The 18,845-nt window shown below is 40.8% G+C and overlaps 1 protein-coding gene across 1 annotated transcript; it reads right to left on the reverse strand.

Annotated features, from left to right (window-relative positions):
• Positions 1-16,848: 16,848 nt before the first annotated feature.
• Positions 16,849-18,433, reverse strand: LOC110943731. Its single transcript, XM_035981238.1, has 6 exons — positions 18,354-18,433; positions 18,018-18,272; positions 17,848-17,935; positions 17,521-17,750; positions 17,259-17,443; positions 16,849-17,193 (listed from the first exon to the last, which is right to left on the reverse strand). The coding sequence occupies exons 1-6, from the start codon at positions 18,431-18,433 to the stop codon at positions 17,189-17,191; spliced, it is 843 nt and encodes a 280-aa protein (XP_035837131.1). The 3' UTR covers positions 16,849-17,188.
• Between the last annotated feature and the right edge of the window lie 412 nt (positions 18,434-18,845).

Here is an 18,845-nt window from a genome sequence, read left to right on the forward strand (position 1 = left end):
GTGGCGTGTAGTACCACTCATGTCGGTCAAACAATGCTTGGAAACTGTCTGGTCCTGATAGGGTGTGCCATGGAAGGATGACCCATCAGAGACTTCTATCCGATGCGTGGGCGTACCACGAGCAGGTTCAGTTGGATCAGTATCTTCATCCATATGGTCTTCGGAGAAGTGATCTTGTGGCCCTAATGGAACAAAGCCTGAAGGTTCCTGTATGTAGTCAGCCGGATTAAACTGACCTATGAAGTATGGAGTAGGGTCGTCATAATTCCGGTGCGATACCGAACGTTGTAGAGGTATGAAGGAAGGTTGTGGGTTGTTGGGATCATTTTCTGAGTTTGGCCCAAAGGAGTGCCAGTAGGATGGCGTCGAGCTGTGCGAGGTGGAATGCCTCGCGGGTTCGTAAAGGTCTCTTCGTCGTTGTGGTTCTTCGCTCCTTGTCATTGAAGGAGGTCTTGTACCTGACGGTCCAGCTTCGTGATCGTGATGTGTCACGACATCTCCTCTACCTCTTCTTCCCCTTCCTCTTCCTCGGAATATTACTGGCGGCATGTTTCCTGCTAGACTCAAGTATTTGCAATTGTGTCATTGAGATTAAACACATTAGGATAGTGTTTAATTCACTCAATGTTGGTTCTGATACCAACCTGTCACACCCCGATTTCCACGTGTATTACCGGTGGGCCCGGTGGGGGATTACCGTGACGTAGTTGGCAACAATATAGTCAAACCACACAATTATATAAATGCACAGCGGAAGCTTAAAGATAAATATATACTTCAACCTCTGGTTGTAATATCAAATGTATTACAGAAGTCGAGTGTATCCACAGCGGATCAAAAATAATAAAATATTGTTCATTCAGATACGGCATCGAGTTTGCGAGACTAGTCGTGATGCTTAGGAAGCTAATACCAGCCAATTTCGTATAGTACCTGCACTTAATCTTTTTGGGGAAATTACGTCAGTTTACACTGGTAAATACATTCAACTGACACATTTGAAAATGTTTATTAAAATTGATTTGAATGCACAAGGCACAAACTCTTTTATAACTTGGGAAAATTATTAAAAAATCTTGTGAACGTTTTACATGTTCTTTTATGCGTTCAGTAGCCCGGGTCGTGCCGGGTTAAAGATTTATAGACACACCACATTGCGTAAAACCGTAGTATAAAAACCAACAGCTACGTCTTTTAATTTAATGTCGACAATATATACCGGGTGTACGCCTACACCGGGATGCCGATGGTTGTGGCCATTTCGTAAAATGATGCCAAGGATATCCGGGACAACGGTCATTAAACCCCCCAAAGGCTTTTAAGAAACAAAACTGTTTAAATGAGCCGATCATATTATTTAATTAACCACCTAAGCGATGGAAAAATATAATGCTCAATCAAGCGGTATTAATATACCGTAACCCAAGCCCATATAGGGGAAATAAGTTAAAGTATTTACCTTTGCAAGTATTATTCCTTAGTTTGATTAAATCACCGATAGCTTTTACTGGGCTCCTAATCTGGAACGAAGGTTTTAATTAACCTCTTAGAATCCTAACGAGTCTTTATAATGGCCGTAGCCTAGACTGGTTGGTTCCGATATGTGAATACGGTTTAATCGCGCGAAAAGGCGAAAACCGAGAATGGAATGTGATTCGGCCCCAAACAAGTTCAGAGACTTGTTTTATATGGGTTCCAAGTTCACACTCTGGATTTTGGGGTTCAAATGATATAATTTGACCCGTATCGGCTAATTTATGAAAACTAGTTTCATAAGCCGAACCGTGCGCGCAATAGGCGAAACGGTTAACCATGAGAGTCTTACGCTTATTTCCTGAGTCAATATGCCTTAAAGAGGTTGTGGTATCAGTAGGGTACCTTCCGTGATGCCCGTAACGAGTTTAAGTTAATATTACGCCCCGTAGGGGTTTTTCGGTCATTTTAAAGACTTTTAAAGGGCTTTTCGAGTTCTACAGGAAATCTGAGTTTCCCGAACAGTTTATAAAGTCTAAAATACTTTATTTATTATTTAAAATCAGTAGCAACTGGAATCGGGTCAAAAGACCTTGTAGAACTCATGTTTTGGCCAAAAAGGGCATATTCGGCATTTACCGAACCGTAGCCATAACCGCAGGTTATGAGCAAGGTAAAAATTATTAAAAATCTCTAAAATTCCCAAAATATTATTTTATAACAGTGGGTAAAAGTTTTGGTGACGAAATCTTGGTTTAGATAGGTGTTATGCTAATTGTGCCGTTTATTACAAAAGTTTACTTTAATTGCGCTATTTAGCATAACTCTCATTCTAGACCTCGGATTGACGTGAAACTTTAAGGACATGCTTATAATTTAATAAGCAAGGTTCTGGTCCGTTCACGTGTCCGAAATACTCGTTTTATTTTCAAAATGGCGTTACGGTCAACTTTTAGGCGATTAACGGAAATGTGCAAAAGACTCGGATAACTCATGAACCGATCACAGAGGTTTATACCATCATGTAACCTGGTCCTAAGAGAGTCCTAAGGTATATCTATACCTCACTAAAACGGGTCAGAACTGAAGTCAATGCAAAAGTCAAACTTTTGCGACCTTCGGCTCCGAACCGGGTCAATATAGCAAACGGTCGATTCAAACGAGCGCAAACAAGTTTATATACTTATTATCATGTTTTATGATTGTCAAAACAGGTTTCATAGCATATACATTACAGATTATGTACAAAATGGCAAAACGACTTTCTGTTGACTTTTTAAGTGCGCGTTTGACTCGATATTTGACATAGTTAGAGTGGTGATCAGAGGGAACCCTTTTAGGGGTTTATTACCCACATAAATACCAACTCAAAACTACTTTTGATCCGACAATTCACTGGACCATTTGTGATTTATCGCTATGACAACCGTTAGTTACGACGGTTGAGTTTATAAGCTAAAACTATGGAAATATATGACCAAAATGGGTATGAACGACTTACAGAAGTTGTATCTTGCTTAGAGAGCAGAAGAGAATGCTAGAGAGCTTAGAATGACCAGTAGATGAGTTGTTTGAGGTGTGGTGAACATATGCTCACAATGTGGCTATTTATAATGTTCAAAAGGCCTTTAGATCATCACAACTCATGTTACAACTGATCATGGATGATGGGCATGTGTCCCCTGGAGCTATGGGTCAAGTATAGGGTGCCCATGCCTCATTTATTGGTGTTTGATCGTTCATAATGCTCAAAAGGCAAGAAACTACAAACATTCTGCATCTGGGCGTCCCACGCAGCCCGCATGGGAGTTCTTTGCATGTTTAATGCGGGTCGCCTGAGGTTTAAATATCAGGCGAGTAAAAGAGGTGGCTCGCGGCCCGCCTCAACTTAGGCCAAAACCTCACTCGGGTCGCGAGAGGTTAAAATTTCAGAATTTTTGAATCTTTTGTAATGATGACAAAATCTGGTAATTAATAACGAAATCTTTCGTAATGATTAACCTGACCTTTCGGGTTTGAAGGGGTAACTTTGCGGTTTGGCCCTCGGTTAATTACAACTAGGGACCTCGTGTTATTTACCCGCGTTGTTAAGTCCCCGGTTAGTTTATTAATTATTCAGAAAGCCTTAACTTTCATTATTGACGCTTTTAACCCTTCTCCTACGAATTCGATCGTAACTTTCTCGTTTCTTAACGAAACTTCGCGAAATTTATATATTATATTTTAGTGAGTGTATAATACCGCTACAAAGCCTTGGGAACGTCAAAGGGTCACTCAGAGGTATAATTAAACATGTTGACACGGTTAACCCCTGTAGCTTGTAATCTCTCACTTTCTTTCGCGTTTCGCTTCTGTACGATCTATGATTTATTCGTTTGAAGGTTCAAGCATTATTTAGGGTTACTATACAGTATATTTACCCTTGTTGACATTTATAACCCTCGAATTTATATACTTTCAAGGTTTGTCAAAATTTGTCCTTTATTTAATATAAATGCCACGTGTAATCAAATGACACGTGTTAACACATTATTGGACGCAAAAATTCGAGGTGTTACAGAGAGGTTGTTAGCTGCACAGAAGGAAGCTGTACTAGAAGCTAATTATCCTGAGGAAAAGTTTGGAGTGACTGAAGAGCAGTTATCCTATGGTAAAGACGGAATTTTAAGGTTAAATGGAAGGATATGGGTTCCTGTTTATGGAGGACTTCGGGACGTCATCCTTCAGGAAGCCCACAGTTCCAGATATTCTGTTCATCCTGGAGCTGATAAGATGTACCAGGATTTGAAGGCAAACTATTGGTGGATAGGCTTAAAGAAGTCTATAGCTGCCTATGTAGCTAAATGTCTGACGTGTGCTCAAGTCAAGGCGGAGCATCAAAAGCCGTCAGGTTTGCTACAACAACCAGAGATTCCCACTTGGAAATGGGAAATGGTGACGATGGATTTCATCACCAAATTGCCAAAGACAAAGAAAGGGAATGATACTATATGGGTCATAGTTGATAGACTGACTAAGTTAGCACATTTCCTACCCATTAAGGAAACTTATAGCTCCGACATGTTAGCCCAACTGTACGTGGATAAGATTGTATCTTTACATGGCGTACCGGTATCTATTATCTCTGATAGGGATACTAGATACACTTCGCATTTTTGGAAAAGTTTCCAACAGTCTCTGGGCACGAAATTGAATTTTAGTACGGCTTACCATCCTCAGACGGATGGGCAAAGTGAGCGTACCATTCAAACTCTGGAAGACATTCTTCGTGCACGTGTGATTGATTTAGGAGGTAGCTGGGATAAGCACTTACCTTTGGTCGAGTTCTCCTACAACAATAGCTACCATACCAGCATTCAGGCTGCACCTTTTGAGGCACTATATGGTAGGAAGTGCAGAACGCATATCTGTTGGGCAAAAGTAGGAGACACTCAATTATCAGGTCCTGATTTAGTCTTTGAGACAACGGACAAGATTGTCCAAATTCGCGACCGCCTAAAAGCTGCCTGGGATAGGCAGAAGAGCTATGCTGATAAAAGGCGAAAACCTCTCAAGTTCGAGGTTGGCGATAAAGTGTTGCTCAAAGTATCGCCCTGGAAAGGGGTAATGCGATTTGGTAAAAAGGGTAAGTTAAGCCCGAGGTATATAGGACCATTCGAGATCATCGAATGTGTAGGATCAGTGGCTTATAAGTTAAACTTACCTGAAGAGCTCAGTGGTATTCACAATGTATTCCATGTCTGCAATCTGAAGAAATGTCTAGCTGATGAGTCACTAGTCATACCACACACAGATGTGCACATAGACGAGAGCTTGAAATTTGTGGAAAAACCTGTGTCGATTGAGGATCGACAGGTAAAGAAGCTTCGAAGGAAGCACGTGCCTATTGTGAAGGTCAAATGGGATGCCCGCAAAGGTCCCGATTATACATGGGAGTTAGAGTCCACAATGAAAGAAAAACACCCTCAATTATTTCAGTAAATCTCGAGGTCGAGATTTCTTTTAAAGGGGTGAGGATGTAACACCTCGAAAATCCCTGTCCAATAAAATAAAGACACGTGTCATGTGAGACAAACGTGTCAGAAACGCGGATCAAATAAAAGATGTATGGTAGGATTTTAAAAAGGGCGTCATGTTATTAAAATACCTCTGAACGACCCAAGGGCGACATGTTATTAAAACACCTCTGAGCGACCCAAATTATAAATCCCAAGATCCTTAAATCGTTTGATAAACATCTGATATATTAACCGGTTGTTTCTATATAAATAAAATTCCATCTTTTATATGGAAATTGGATCATTAAGAATATTACTACTAAAGTCCTGATTTAAATCCTTGTAAAAGGTAGTTGGAAATAGTTTAATTAAGCTTGTTCAACCTTTATGAGAATCCAAGATCAATTCTTGTAATTTCCATCACTTTAAATCTTCCTACAAGATCCAAAAACATGTAAGTGGCATGCAAGCATGCAATGGCTGAGCAAAAAGGTCCCACAACTGAAAAGGATGGCTTGACATTCGGAATTGTGAAGATGCATGGTCAATGCTTGGAAGTTTGCAAGATTTTTGGTTCTGGTCAGCGGTTACGGACCGTATGGCCCTAGGCTTACGGTCCGTAAGGTGCATATCTGGGCGATTTCAGCAAAGGTCGGTTACGGACCGTAACCTTTCAAGCATACGGTCCGCAATAGCCGCATACGGACCGCAAGAGCTTAGGCTTACGGTCCGTAAGCCTGTCGCTGGCAGCAGAAAATGAACAGCTGCCTGTTCAGCCAGTTGCACCGCCTTTCATGAATGGTTTTCGAAATAAGGGACTTGCTAGGCAGTATTTAGCCACATAGGGGCACCTGGAATGATCTTGTAACTATCCTAGACTATCTTGGCTTGATCTTGTGGCATCTTGGTCACTATATAAAGGAGTGAAGGTTGCAACATTTGAATCATTCATTTGCAACTCACTTGGAGCATTCTTGGAGCTTCTCTGGACAGCAAACAAGTTCCTCTTAAGTCCCTAATCCTATTTAGGACCTTTGTAAGTGATCCTAATCATTCATGATTAAGTCTAGCTTAGTTAATTAGCTAAAAGTCAAACCATCGTAATTAAGGTTTGACTTCGAGATTAGTCAATAATTACTCAGTAATATCTCGAATTAAAAATACCTAGAAGTGGGTAATTATGTGGGTAACAAACCCTTAAAAGGGTATTTCCAGATTCCCACTCTAACCATGATAGCTTACTTTAAAAAGTTAACAGAATGCTTAAATCCAATTTAACACATAATTAGCAATGTAGGATGCATGCAACCTGTTTAATCATTAATATAACTTGGTAACTAATGTGAGAACATGTCCCAACATGTTCAACTCGACAATTTTTTGTTTAGACCCGGTTTGGAACCGAAAGTCGTATAGTTTGACTTTCGCTTTGACTTTCAGTTCTGACCCGTTTTAGTCAAGTTTAGGGTTGCCTTAGAGCTTCTTTTGGACCTAGTTACATGTTAGTATAACCCTCTGTGATTATACGGCTTGGTTCACTAGTTGTCTAATTATTATGCAAGTTTCCGTTAAATGCCCATATGTTGACCATTATGCCCAAATGACCATAAAATGTGGTTTTTGAAAATACAAAAGGGTAGACATCATAGTTACTGAATTATAAACTTGTACCTAAAATTTGACATCAGTTTGAGGTCTAGATTAAGAGTTATGCTCATTAGCGTAATTAGAAGCTTTCTTAGTAATTAAATAGCATAATTAGCATGTAGCCTATCTAAACCCAAATTTTAATATAAAACTTTATACCCACTGATATGTAATAATATTTTGGGATTTTTGGACATTTTTATTTATTTTTAGGCGGAGCATAACTTAGAATTCTAAGCTTAATTCGGTTATTGCCGGTTATGCCCTTTCAGGCTATAAAATGAGTTTTATAAATCCTTTTGAACTCAAACCTTTTTTCTACTGATTTATTATGTTAAATATAATATTTTGAGCCTTCTGGAATTATAAAAATATCAGTTTTTCTTTCAAAACCTGGAAATGGCTCCAAATCACCTTTTTAGGCATTTTTACGACATAGTATGTATCAAAACTAGTTTATATATAAGAGTTGATACCTACTGATATATATTCAGTAAATTTCTATATTATAACAGTAAACTAAAGTTCCAAACTCAGGTTTCCAGTTTTGACATTTTAGACTTATGTGAAATTACCAAAATGCCCTTTCGGTGCATAAGATGGTTATAATTAATAAGATTCACATATATATGATATTATACTGTTATAACATAGTAAATTAAGTATATTTACTGATTTATTCAGATATGTAACTCAGGTTACTAGTTTAACTCTTTTATACCCTTTAAAATGACCAAAATGCCCTTATGAGGCATAATGTGAGTTTAAAATTACTTTGGGCATAATAGGAGATACCTTGCTGATATCCCAACATATTTAGTGCATATAATCTCAGGAAACTTGTATATGATTTATATGGTTACCCGTTACGCACTTTCGCGTTCGGATCGGCTTTTGTAACTAGTTTACGCATATTAGCCGAAACGGGTCAAACCATATCATCTTTGTCTCAAAATCCAGAATGTGTTTAGTTTACCCATCTTATACAAGTCTCCAAACTTGTTGGGTCTAAATCACATTCCATTCCGGTTTTCGCCTCTCATGCGATTAAACCGTAATTATTCTTTAAAACTAACCGGTCTAAGCTTAGGCTAAGTAAAAGACCCGTTAGGATTCTAATAGGTTATTATAAACCTTCGTTCCAGAATAGGAGATCCAGTAAAAGAAACATGCACTTGCTTGTTGTGGTTTATACTTGCTCAGGTAAATACTTTTAACTTATTTTCCCTTATACGGGCTTGGGGTACGGTATATAAAATACCGCTTGGTCGGGCATTTGACCTTAATCGATTAGTGGTTAAGTATTATCAAGATGACCCGTTTGAAAATTGGTTTTGTTTGTTTTACGCCTTTGGGAGTTTAATGACCATGTCCCAGATATGCTTGGCATCATTCATGAAATGGCCACGACCTTGACACGTGGGTGTAGGCGTACACCCGACAATGTGTCCATATTTATATGGTATAATCCGTTGGTTTTCCCGCCGCGGATTTATACTATGTGGTGTGTCTATTAATCTTAAACCCGGCACGAACCGGGCGACTGAACGCATAACAAACATGTAATTCTTTTACAAGTTTAAAATTGATTAATTATCCCAAGTTATAAAAAGTTTTGTGCCATGTGCATTCAAATCAATTTTTAAATGTTTTCAAAATGAGTCAGTTAAATTGTATTTACCAGTGTAAACTGACGTATTTTCCCCAAAAAGATTAAGTGCAGGTTCTACACGTAATAGGCTGGCTACTCCTTAGCATCGTTAGAGTCTCGCAAGCTTGGATGCCATTTATCTATTGAACAGTTCTCCTTTTTATTTTGATCCGCCTGTGGATCTATTTCAGCTACATTGTGATATTTGGATATTACAGTTTGTTTGGTTGAAATAAAATCTATCTTTTTGCTTCCGCAGTGCATTATAATTTGTGTTGTTTGACTATGATGATATCAACTACGTCACGATACTCCCCCACCGGGCCCACTGGTGACACGTGGAAATTAGGGATGTGACACTTATACTATACTCGACTTGCTATACGATTATACTATGCCATTCGATATGCTATACGCTATCACGATACACGAACGACACGCGAGCATTGAATGATAGGTTTCTGTATTCTGACTGCATCTGTGATTAAAAGTGTTTCTATGTTTATGTGTCTCTGTGCTCTACGTGCTTATGTGCTTCTGTGACTACGTGAATCTGTGACTATGTGCTTAGGTGTTTATGTGATACATGTTTCGACGTGTTCCTAAGCTTTAGTAAGTGGTAGACGTGTGAGGTGAGATTTGATTTTGATGTGTCTGAGACCTACGACGATGTTTGTTGCAGACCATGTCGTCATCTGGACACCGAACCCCTCTTACCCGCCAAGAAAAGAGAGACCGTCGTCTTGCTGCAATCATCGCCAAGCAAGTGGCAAAAGCTGTGAGCGATGTGTATGAAAACGTCAGCAAATCTTCTGAGGAGTCGCGAACTGAAGCTCCTAAAGCTGCTAACAAGACTATTTTCAGCTTCAAACAGTTCAAGGCATGTGGACCAAAAGAGTTTACCGGAGAAGATGGCCCTACCGCCATGTTTCAATGGTTTGATTCGATCGAAGTCACCCTGCGCCAAAGCGGCTGTCCTGAAAATCTCCGTACCCTAAATGCAACCGGCGTCTTCCAGTCTCGAGCTCTAGACTGGTGGACGGTCGAACGAAACAAACGCGGGAATGATGCAGCTTATGAGCTGACTTGGGAAGAGCTGAAAGCCATCATGATGGACGAATTCTGCCCTCCCCATGAACGCCAAAAGCTGGAGGACGAGTTTTGGAACATCAAGCAGAAGGACGGAGACAACGCTGCCTTGACTGCTCGCTTCAAGCAGCTTAGCATTATCTGTCCCGATCAAGTCAAGACGTCGGACATGGCCATCAAGAAGTGCATTCGAGCTCTACCCGATTGTGTTGCCGATTTTGTTCACGCCGCGAAAACCTCATCAATCGAGGAAACTTACTTACTTGCTGCCGAGATCAACGACAAGCGAGTAAAAGCTGGTTTTTGGGACAAGCCTCCCAAGTCTCTGCATCAAGCTACTACTGCACCAACCGCCGACACCACCACTGCTCAACCATCCAAGTCATCACGCCGCAAGAAGAAGCACAATAACAGCAGCTCCAGCAACAAGAACTGTGATGTCGCTACAACTGCTGCTCCTCTGCAAGCCGTACCGGCTCAGCAGCAGTCTCATCATCGACCAGCACCAGTGACCAATGCACCGCCAGCAAAGCGCGCTTACACAGGTCCCCACCCGCTCTGCCCGACATGCTCATATCATCATCCGGTGGGACTTGCATGTCGTTTCTGTGCACATTGCAACCTCTACGGTCATTTCACTGCCAATTGTCACTATGGTCCTCGTCAAGGCCCCAGTTCAAGCCACTGCTCATCAAGCTCTACTCCCAGCCCCTTAAGGCCAACACGCAGCTCAAGCGCCCGCGGTCAATGCTCGAGTCTGCTTTGCATGTGGTGACCCTAACCATTTTGCAAACATGTGCCCAAACAGGGTTGTGAAACAAGAGCCCCAGCAGCAACAGCCTCAGCAGCAGCAACAAGCAGCCCGTGCCAGAACCTTCAACATCAATGCTCGTCAAGCCCAGGCTGACAACAACGTGGTTAATGGTACGTTCCTTGTGAATGGTATTTATGCATCATGTTTGTTTGATACTGGAGCCGATAACAACTTTGTGTTGTTTGAATTCGAGAAGCTCCTTAGTCGTAAGCGTTCTTATCTCCCCTCGTCATTCGAAGTCGAAGTCGCTACGGGAAGAACTGTCGCCGTTAATTCTGTTCTCCGTGATTGTACTCTTGAGCTCAACAATCACATCTTCCCAATCGACCTCATTCCGATGCAACTCGGAAGTTTCGACATCATAGTAGGCACGGACTTTCTTCGCGAAAACCATGCTGAAGTTGTGTGCTTTGATAAAATGATTCGATTCTCGCTCGCGAATGGTGATTTATTATGTGTGTACGGTGAAACTGCTTCGAAAGGTTTCAAGCTCATGTCATGTGTCCAAGCTAGCAAGTATCTCCGCAAGGAATACGGAGCTTTCTTGACTAACATCGTAGTAGCGGAGAAGGAAAAGAAAAAGAAGGCTGAAGTCAAAGACGTCCCAGTGGTCCATGAATTTCCTCAGGTGTCCCTGACGATCTTCCTGGACTACCGCCAAGTCGTGATATCGAAACCCTTATCCGCGAAGCCCAACATGCTTGTTTCAATGAACGCACCTTGAAGAAGGAGAGAGTCTATCACGATGGAGCTCAGCTTGTGAGCAAATCAGATGGGATCTTCTATTATCTAGACCGAATTTGGATCCCTAAGCGGACCGATTTGCGAAAGATTCTAATGGATGAAGCCCACAAATCTCGGTATTCTATTCATCCCGGTGCTGACAAAATGTACCAGGACCTTCGCTACAAGTACTGGTGGCCGGGCATGAAACGGGATATCGCACTCTATGTTGGAAGTTGCCTGACTTGTGCGAGAGTTAAGGCTGAACATCAACGACCCTCTGGCTTACTCGAACAACCGCCAATTCCGATATGGACGTGGGAGAGTATAGCTATGGATTTCATAACCAAACTTCCGGCCACGCCATCAGGTCACGACAGCATTTGGGTTATAGTTGATCGTTTGACCAAATCAGCCCACTTTTTGCCAATACGGGAAGACTACAAGGTAGAACGACTAGCCCGAATCTACACCGGCGAGATCATTTGTAATCATGGTACGCCTCGTGACATCATCTCTGACCGTGATGCTCAGTTTACTTCGCGATTGTGGGAAACGTTTCAAGCAGCTCTTGGTACAACGCTTAACTTAAGTACCGCATTCCATCCTCAAACCGACGGACAGACTGAAAGGACGATCCGTACTCTTGAAGACATGCTCTGTGCGTGTGTCATAGACTTTGGTGGTAGTTGGAACAAATACCTACCGTTAGTCGAATTCTCGTACAACAACAACTATTATGCCAGCATACAAATGGCACCATTCGAGGCCCTATATGGAAGAAGATGTCGATCGCCCATTGTATGGCACGAGATCGGTCACTCGCAATTAACCGGACCGGAGCTATTACAAGAAACGACTGACAAAATCCTCCAGATTCGAGACAACTTGTCGAAAGCCCGGGATAGATAGAAAAGTTACGCCGATAGAAGACGCAAGCCCCTTGAATTTGACGTTGGCGACTACGTACTCCTAAAGGTATCACCTTGGAAGGGTGTGGTCAGATTCGACAAGAAAGGGAAACTAGCGCCTCGATATGTTGGACCTTTTAAGATTATGGAAAGGATCGGAAAAGTCGCCTACAGACTCGAACTACCGGAGGAACTTAGCAATGTCCACCCAACTTTCCACGTATCGAACCTCCGAAAGTGCCTAGCTGATCATGATCTGATTGTACCTCTCGATGACCTTCAAGTAAATGAAACGATACACTTCATAGAAAAGCCTGTCGATATCATGGATCGCCAAACCAAACAACTCAGGCGCTCACGCATACCTATCGTGAAAGTCCGATGGGAAGGCAAACGAGGCGCAGAGTTCACTTGGGAACTAGAAAGCGACATGAAGGCGAAGTACCCACAGCTGTTCAAATAAGGGTCTAGAGAAAGAAAGTAGCAAAAGGTGATTCAAGGTGCTGTGCAGCTTTTAGCCTAATTTCGGGACGAAATTCCTTAAACAAGGGGAAGCTGTAACACCCCGTGTTACCGAATGTCAAAGTCAAAGTCAAGATTGACTTCTTTGACTATAGTTAGTCTATTTTATGTGTGCATTTTCGTTAGTTGTATTATGTGTAGTAAGTGTTGTTAATCAAAGTAATCAAAGTAAACGAATGTTTATCGACGCAAAGCGATTTACGACTGTGAATAATAGGAAGTAACAATGCGATAAAGTCAATCAATCAATAATCAAGCTAATCGAATCATCATCGAACTCGAAACTCGAATTACGCGAACTTCGGTATTATATACGTGTGTGTGTGTGCCTTATGTGTTACTTGTGCGTGTTTACTTTATGCTATGTGTGGTGATCAATCGAATCGAATCGAAACTCGAATCTCAATCAAACTCAATCGAAATCGAATTATAATAATTAGTGGAGAAGGGACAGTGCAAGATATAGATGCTTGTATGTAGATATAGTGGTTGGGATTAAAAGTAATTTGAATAGGAAACTCTAGCGTATTCATATCGTCTTCAATCAAAATCGAAATATCAGAAATCGTCGCACCGAACGCTCGAAACAGGCTGTTGATCGATCAGGCTCCTAGCCAATCGAACAGCCCAGCCGATCGGACGGACTGTCCGATCGAGCAGGCTGTCCGATCGGGATGCCTGGCCGATCGGCCAGCCCTTTCCTCTTCGGGAAGCCTATAAATAGCCCTATCATTGTCATTCTTTCCACTTTTGGAAACTCTCTGACCGACCAGCTCGTGCTCCCCTTCTTCTCTCAGATTTCTCTCAATCCCGGTAAGATTTAATCCTAAATCTTGTACTTCCTTGATCAATACACGCTCCTACACCTTTCTATCTTTCAAATCTTAACTTTTAACTGTGAAATCACCAAGATTCAAGCATTCTAGGATGATGTCATCATGGTGTTCTTGAAGAACTTCATGTTTTGGCCTCAATCCACCAAGAATAGCTTAGATCTAACCAATTTCCACATAAACGAACAAAGATCTATCCTAGATCTAAACATTTACACGATGTAAAGGGTTGAAAGATGGATTTTCCAACTTTCTTTCAACTCTTTTACACTCAATGCCTTCAAACCGGTAGAAACGGAGCTTGAGCCAACTCACTAATCATTCTAATAGTTGTGTGGTTCAGGATTCGGATTCTATCTACGAGGATCACCGATTTCGGGCTAAACTATAAACTCCGTTCCGAACCGTTCACCGGCCGGACTTGGGTGGTTCCTGTCCGAGCAGGGGAAACAAGTAAGAACGAAGGTTCCATGGTTCAACTCGTTGTCAAAATACTTCGATATAACGTCAAACCGTCAGAACAGCCAAGAGTTAGACGAACAGGCCGACCAGGTCAGGATGCTGACCGATTGGACAGGCTGTTCGAACGAAAAGCCCAACTGATCGGACATGTCAGCCGATCGACCAGGCCAGCCGATCGGCTAGCACATGGCCCCACACTTTAACAATTTCATCAAGTCTAGTATTGAACGAAGTGTTGTTCGATCAAACTACGGTTTGAGTTGAATTACTCTTCGGATCATGAGATACTATGCTTCAACACTTAATCGATTTTCAACTCGTTCGACGTATTGGAGTGCCACCCGATCGAACATTCCGTCCGATCATGTGACATCCTACTGAGGACTCACTACTGAAGTACCTAGCCGATCGGTTAAGCCGGCCGATCGAACGGCTCGTTCGATCGATCGACCTGAAAGGGTAGGGACACTTCAATGTTCTCAAATACTACAACGAAAACTTCAAAGGTCAAGCCATCATACACAAACACATCCTACTCAAAAGAAGAAACAATCCACTCGAACAGCCCAACCGATCGAGCCTACCGGCCGACCGAACAGGCTGTCCGAACGGACTGTCAAACCGAACGAACAACCCGTCTGATCGAACCTACCGTTCGATCGACCAGGCTGTTCGACCCATCAACACTTGTAATCGTTTTACGCGTTACTCATCGTTATACTATCGAACTATTCAGGCTAACCCTACTCTTAAGCTCTCCCTTCAATCCATCAATCGCTGTGAATATACTCGAACCCGTTTTGCTTTAGCACTTTTGGGTGTTACATACGTTACTTATCTAAATCACAATCGAACACACTACTCAATTTTTTAAACGCTAACCGTTCTGCATGTATTACGTGACTAAATGAATGCTTGTTGTTATGTTTACACGTGGAATGCTGTCTACCTGCATTAACGACGATAGTACTATAGTTTGGACTCAGCACCCGTTCACACGGGGGTTGTTAACGACAATTACTTGCATGGATTACGGTGGTAATCATGTATTGCGAACCGCCTCGGGCAGTCAACCCGCAATCATTGGTATCGATAGTTCCATGTCGATAATTAACATGCTTCGTTTTCCTCTGTGTACGTGCTGGTTATGCGTAAACTATTTCGAACTCTATATGCTATATCAAACTTGTATGCTCACCTTTACATTTTATGTACTGACTTTATTTTAACGTATGTGACAGGCAATTAGGATGCTTATCTGCTAGGAAGGCAAGCTTAGAATAAGCGTCTAGAGCATAGTTGTCTGTAGATCTTGCAGATCGAGTCTCTAGAAGCATTTGAACAATTTTTATATTTATATTTGAATCTGAGTTGTCAGAACAGAACATTTGACTAGTTGTTATCTGTAATAATTTGTTTTACTATTTTGGATACGGTATGGAACGTATTATTTAAACTGAATGGTAATGACAGTTGTTGTGGAAACTTCTGGACAATCTGTTTCGCTCAATGCCATGCCCCGATGATTCCACCATCGGTTGGGGTGTGACATCAACGTTTGGTAACGTGTTCGTTTATTTCCATTTGTTTATGTTCGGTAACTAAAATTAGCTTTTGTTCGTTTGTTTTTCTAGACACTTTTTTACGTCAATTACGTTTGTCAAGATTATGTTAAGTACTCAAGTATGTTCGAATAATTAGGTTAGTGTATTTTGGGTAGATCTACTTAAAGACATGATAAGCAAGGCCTTAGCGGCATTCTTTTAACAAATTACAGTAAATGTATCCTTACATTTGGAAGTGAAAGCGTCTCCAAGAGCTGTGACCAGCTGCCAAAAAAAAACGATATGAAAATACGAACACAAAATACGAATCTCGGTCGCTATCATCTGGTACTTTATTCGTGTAGAAACAGAAGAAAATATTACCTTGAACCATTATCACCGAGGCCATGCAACCAGACAATGGTTGCCTGGTGTTTGCCTTTAGGTTTCACCACATACGTCCGTCCAAACTCAAATGCCCTTCTGGCAGCTCTACTACCTGTGAGAGAAACACAATCAATGTTGCACTTGATTATAAATCGGTAGACGCAACTCACGCAACATATCAGGAGGAGAAAAACTAACCGGTACCAATAAAAGGGCCGCTGAAGCTCATATTAGTGATCACATATATGCATCCAGCTACAGTAGCCACCTGCGATGAACAAACGTTACATATGCACTTCATCTTTAATACAACCAATGTATCCGGAGAAACCCGTTCTATTATATACACAAATGTAAAGGAATGACCTTATAACACATGACCATATGACATGACTCGAAGAAGCAAGTTTATTTTTACACTAAATCACTGACAAGCCGCACACCCTACGCTAAGCATGTATGCATACCCGTGAAAACAGACCGCACACCTTACCCGAATGGTTCCCCCTCCTCCCTAAACGTAGTACACGTAAAAACCGCCTAAAATGCAGACAAACAATTATCAAATTTGTAGTTCTAGCTAAAAAAAAACTATTTTACAAAATAGATGTTATAACTTATAACCCCCTTTCCCTAATTAAAATCCCATCTTCTTCAAAAAAAAAAAACCTAGTAATTCTGGAAACACAGTATTCACATTTAAGGTTTCAGTTTCATTTTTTAAGACCTCATAGATGTTATTTTGCTACATTTTAAACTGAATAATTAAACATATGAATGTCGCATAATGATGTGAATCTCCAGCTAAGTTTACACCTTCCTACTAAATGATCACGTATAAGGTGTGACACATTCTTTCCACTGGGTTCATTCCAGTAGTAATCAAGAATCCAATTTGGTGCATGTGTCATAACAATCACAGAATCATTCTCTTTAACCTTATCGCTTATGAGCTCTGAGAAAAACTTGAACTGATAACTATCGATATCGCTTTGAAGTGCTAAATCAAGACCAAACACCCACCATCCTTTGGGGAGCTGCAAAAGCAAAGTAGCTTTTCGTTTGGGGCATTAACCATCCACCTAACCAACTCTTGTGACATATATACCTCATAAAAGTTTGAAGTCCATCAAATCAATCTGAAAAAGAACAAAAAACCATGAATTTGAACTTAGAGAAACTAAAATTTCGACAAAGTACCCACCATGGTTTCCGGGGATAACAAAGCATTGTGGCCCGTCGTACTGTTTTAGATCAGAAATGCCAACAGGCAACTCAGGCTTGTTTATAGCTATATGCTCTTCTTTATACCATGAAGGTGGCCGAGGAGCCTCCTCGAAAGGATAAAAGAAACGCTTTTCATAAGTGTCTGGTGAGGGATAAGGGTACCTGAATATGATATTTTGATACACCATTGCTTACATTAATAAAAAGTGATGAAAAAACACTTAAAAAGGTGAACTTACGCGAGATCGCCTACAATAAGAAGAAGGTCCCCACGAGGCAATTTAATCGAAGAATCTTTGGTCCTACCATCAAGTGAAGGTTGAGCAAGAAGGCGAGCAACAGAATAGGAGGAGTTGCCACCATCGCCTGTATCAGCCATAAAGTCAAACCAAAAGTCATCATTTTCCCTAAAATGGTCATATAGGAAATCTTCTTGTTTAGCCCCTTCACGAGTGCCATTCATTGCAGCCTACAAAATGAGTCATACTTGGTAACCCATAAACAAAAGAAAAAAGAAGTAATAGTCAAGAAAATAAGTATAAAAACAGAATAAAAATATCTAAGACCTGCATCATACGCATATCAAATCGCCCCATAAAAACAGTTACAGACACAAGGAGGTCAAAAGCAGTCTTGAATAGATCTGAAGATGTCCTGAAACACAATATTTATCTATTTATACCCCCATTTATAAGTATAAACACCATATGCATGTATGTAAAGAGAGTGGATATACCCTGAGTACCAAGGAACCATATCCAAGAACTTAGGCTTTCGTTGCTCATCCTTCAACCTCTCGATTTCTTCGGCTGATAGAGGGTGGGTAAGAGCCCATCTGATGTAATAAAGACAGATAACTAATAAGATGACAAAATAACAACACAACATATAGACCGGCTTACCCAGTTGATCTTTCCACGACAAAATTTGCAATATATAGACCGATAAATGTTGCCCATAATGTGTATATTGGCGAAAGTTCATCTGAAGACTAAAAGAAAACACAGAAACCAAAGAAAGTTAAATCACAACCTGATAACAGACATCAAATATAGCAAAAAAGAACATGTACCTCTCCAAATACAGTCCACTTAAAAAGAAGTGGATGATCACGGGCTGGCCCAACTTGAGCAAACCAAGATTTGCATTCATCTTTAACTAGCAATTCACTTTGCTCTCAAGTTTTCCAAAGTGAATCTTTTCGCCCAAATGTGTTGCTTTCATTCAAAGCATAATTTCCGCACATGGTATAAAACACACAACAGGCTATACTTATCACCTACGCAATTAGCAATTCAAGCCCACGAGAACAATATTTAATATGTGTAACAAATGGTCATTATAGTTAAACTTACAGTACTAAAAACTAAGAAACGTAGAGTTGTTTTATTTTTTATATACATGAACTAAAAACTGAGAACAAAAAAATCAAAATTACATTCACTACTGCAAGTGAGGTCCAGTACTCCAGTTGCACTACTTAGTGTAAAATTTTAGTCAAATCAAGCCTTAATATACTAATAATAATTAATTATACCTACTATAACGATTACCCACATGAAGA

Source organism: Helianthus annuus, chromosome 12 (genome assembly GCF_002127325.2).
Source record: "Helianthus annuus cultivar XRQ/B chromosome 12, HanXRQr2.0-SUNRISE, whole genome shotgun sequence".
In the NCBI taxonomy this organism is placed as follows: domain Eukaryota; kingdom Viridiplantae; phylum Streptophyta; class Magnoliopsida; order Asterales; family Asteraceae; genus Helianthus; species Helianthus annuus.

Coding starts and splice junctions, on each gene's coding strand:
- LOC110943731 (XM_035981238.1), bottom strand. CDS start 18,433: ATGAATGCAAATCTTGGTTTGCTCAAGTTGGGCCAGCCCGTGATCATC. Junction 17,936..18,017: donor ATGGTTCCTTGGTACTCAGG/GTATATCCACTC, acceptor ATTGTGTTTCAG/GACATCTTCAGATCTATTCA. Junction 17,444..17,520: donor CTTATTGTAGGCGATCTCGC/GTAAGTTCACCT, acceptor TATCATATTCAG/GTACCCTTATCCCTCACCAG.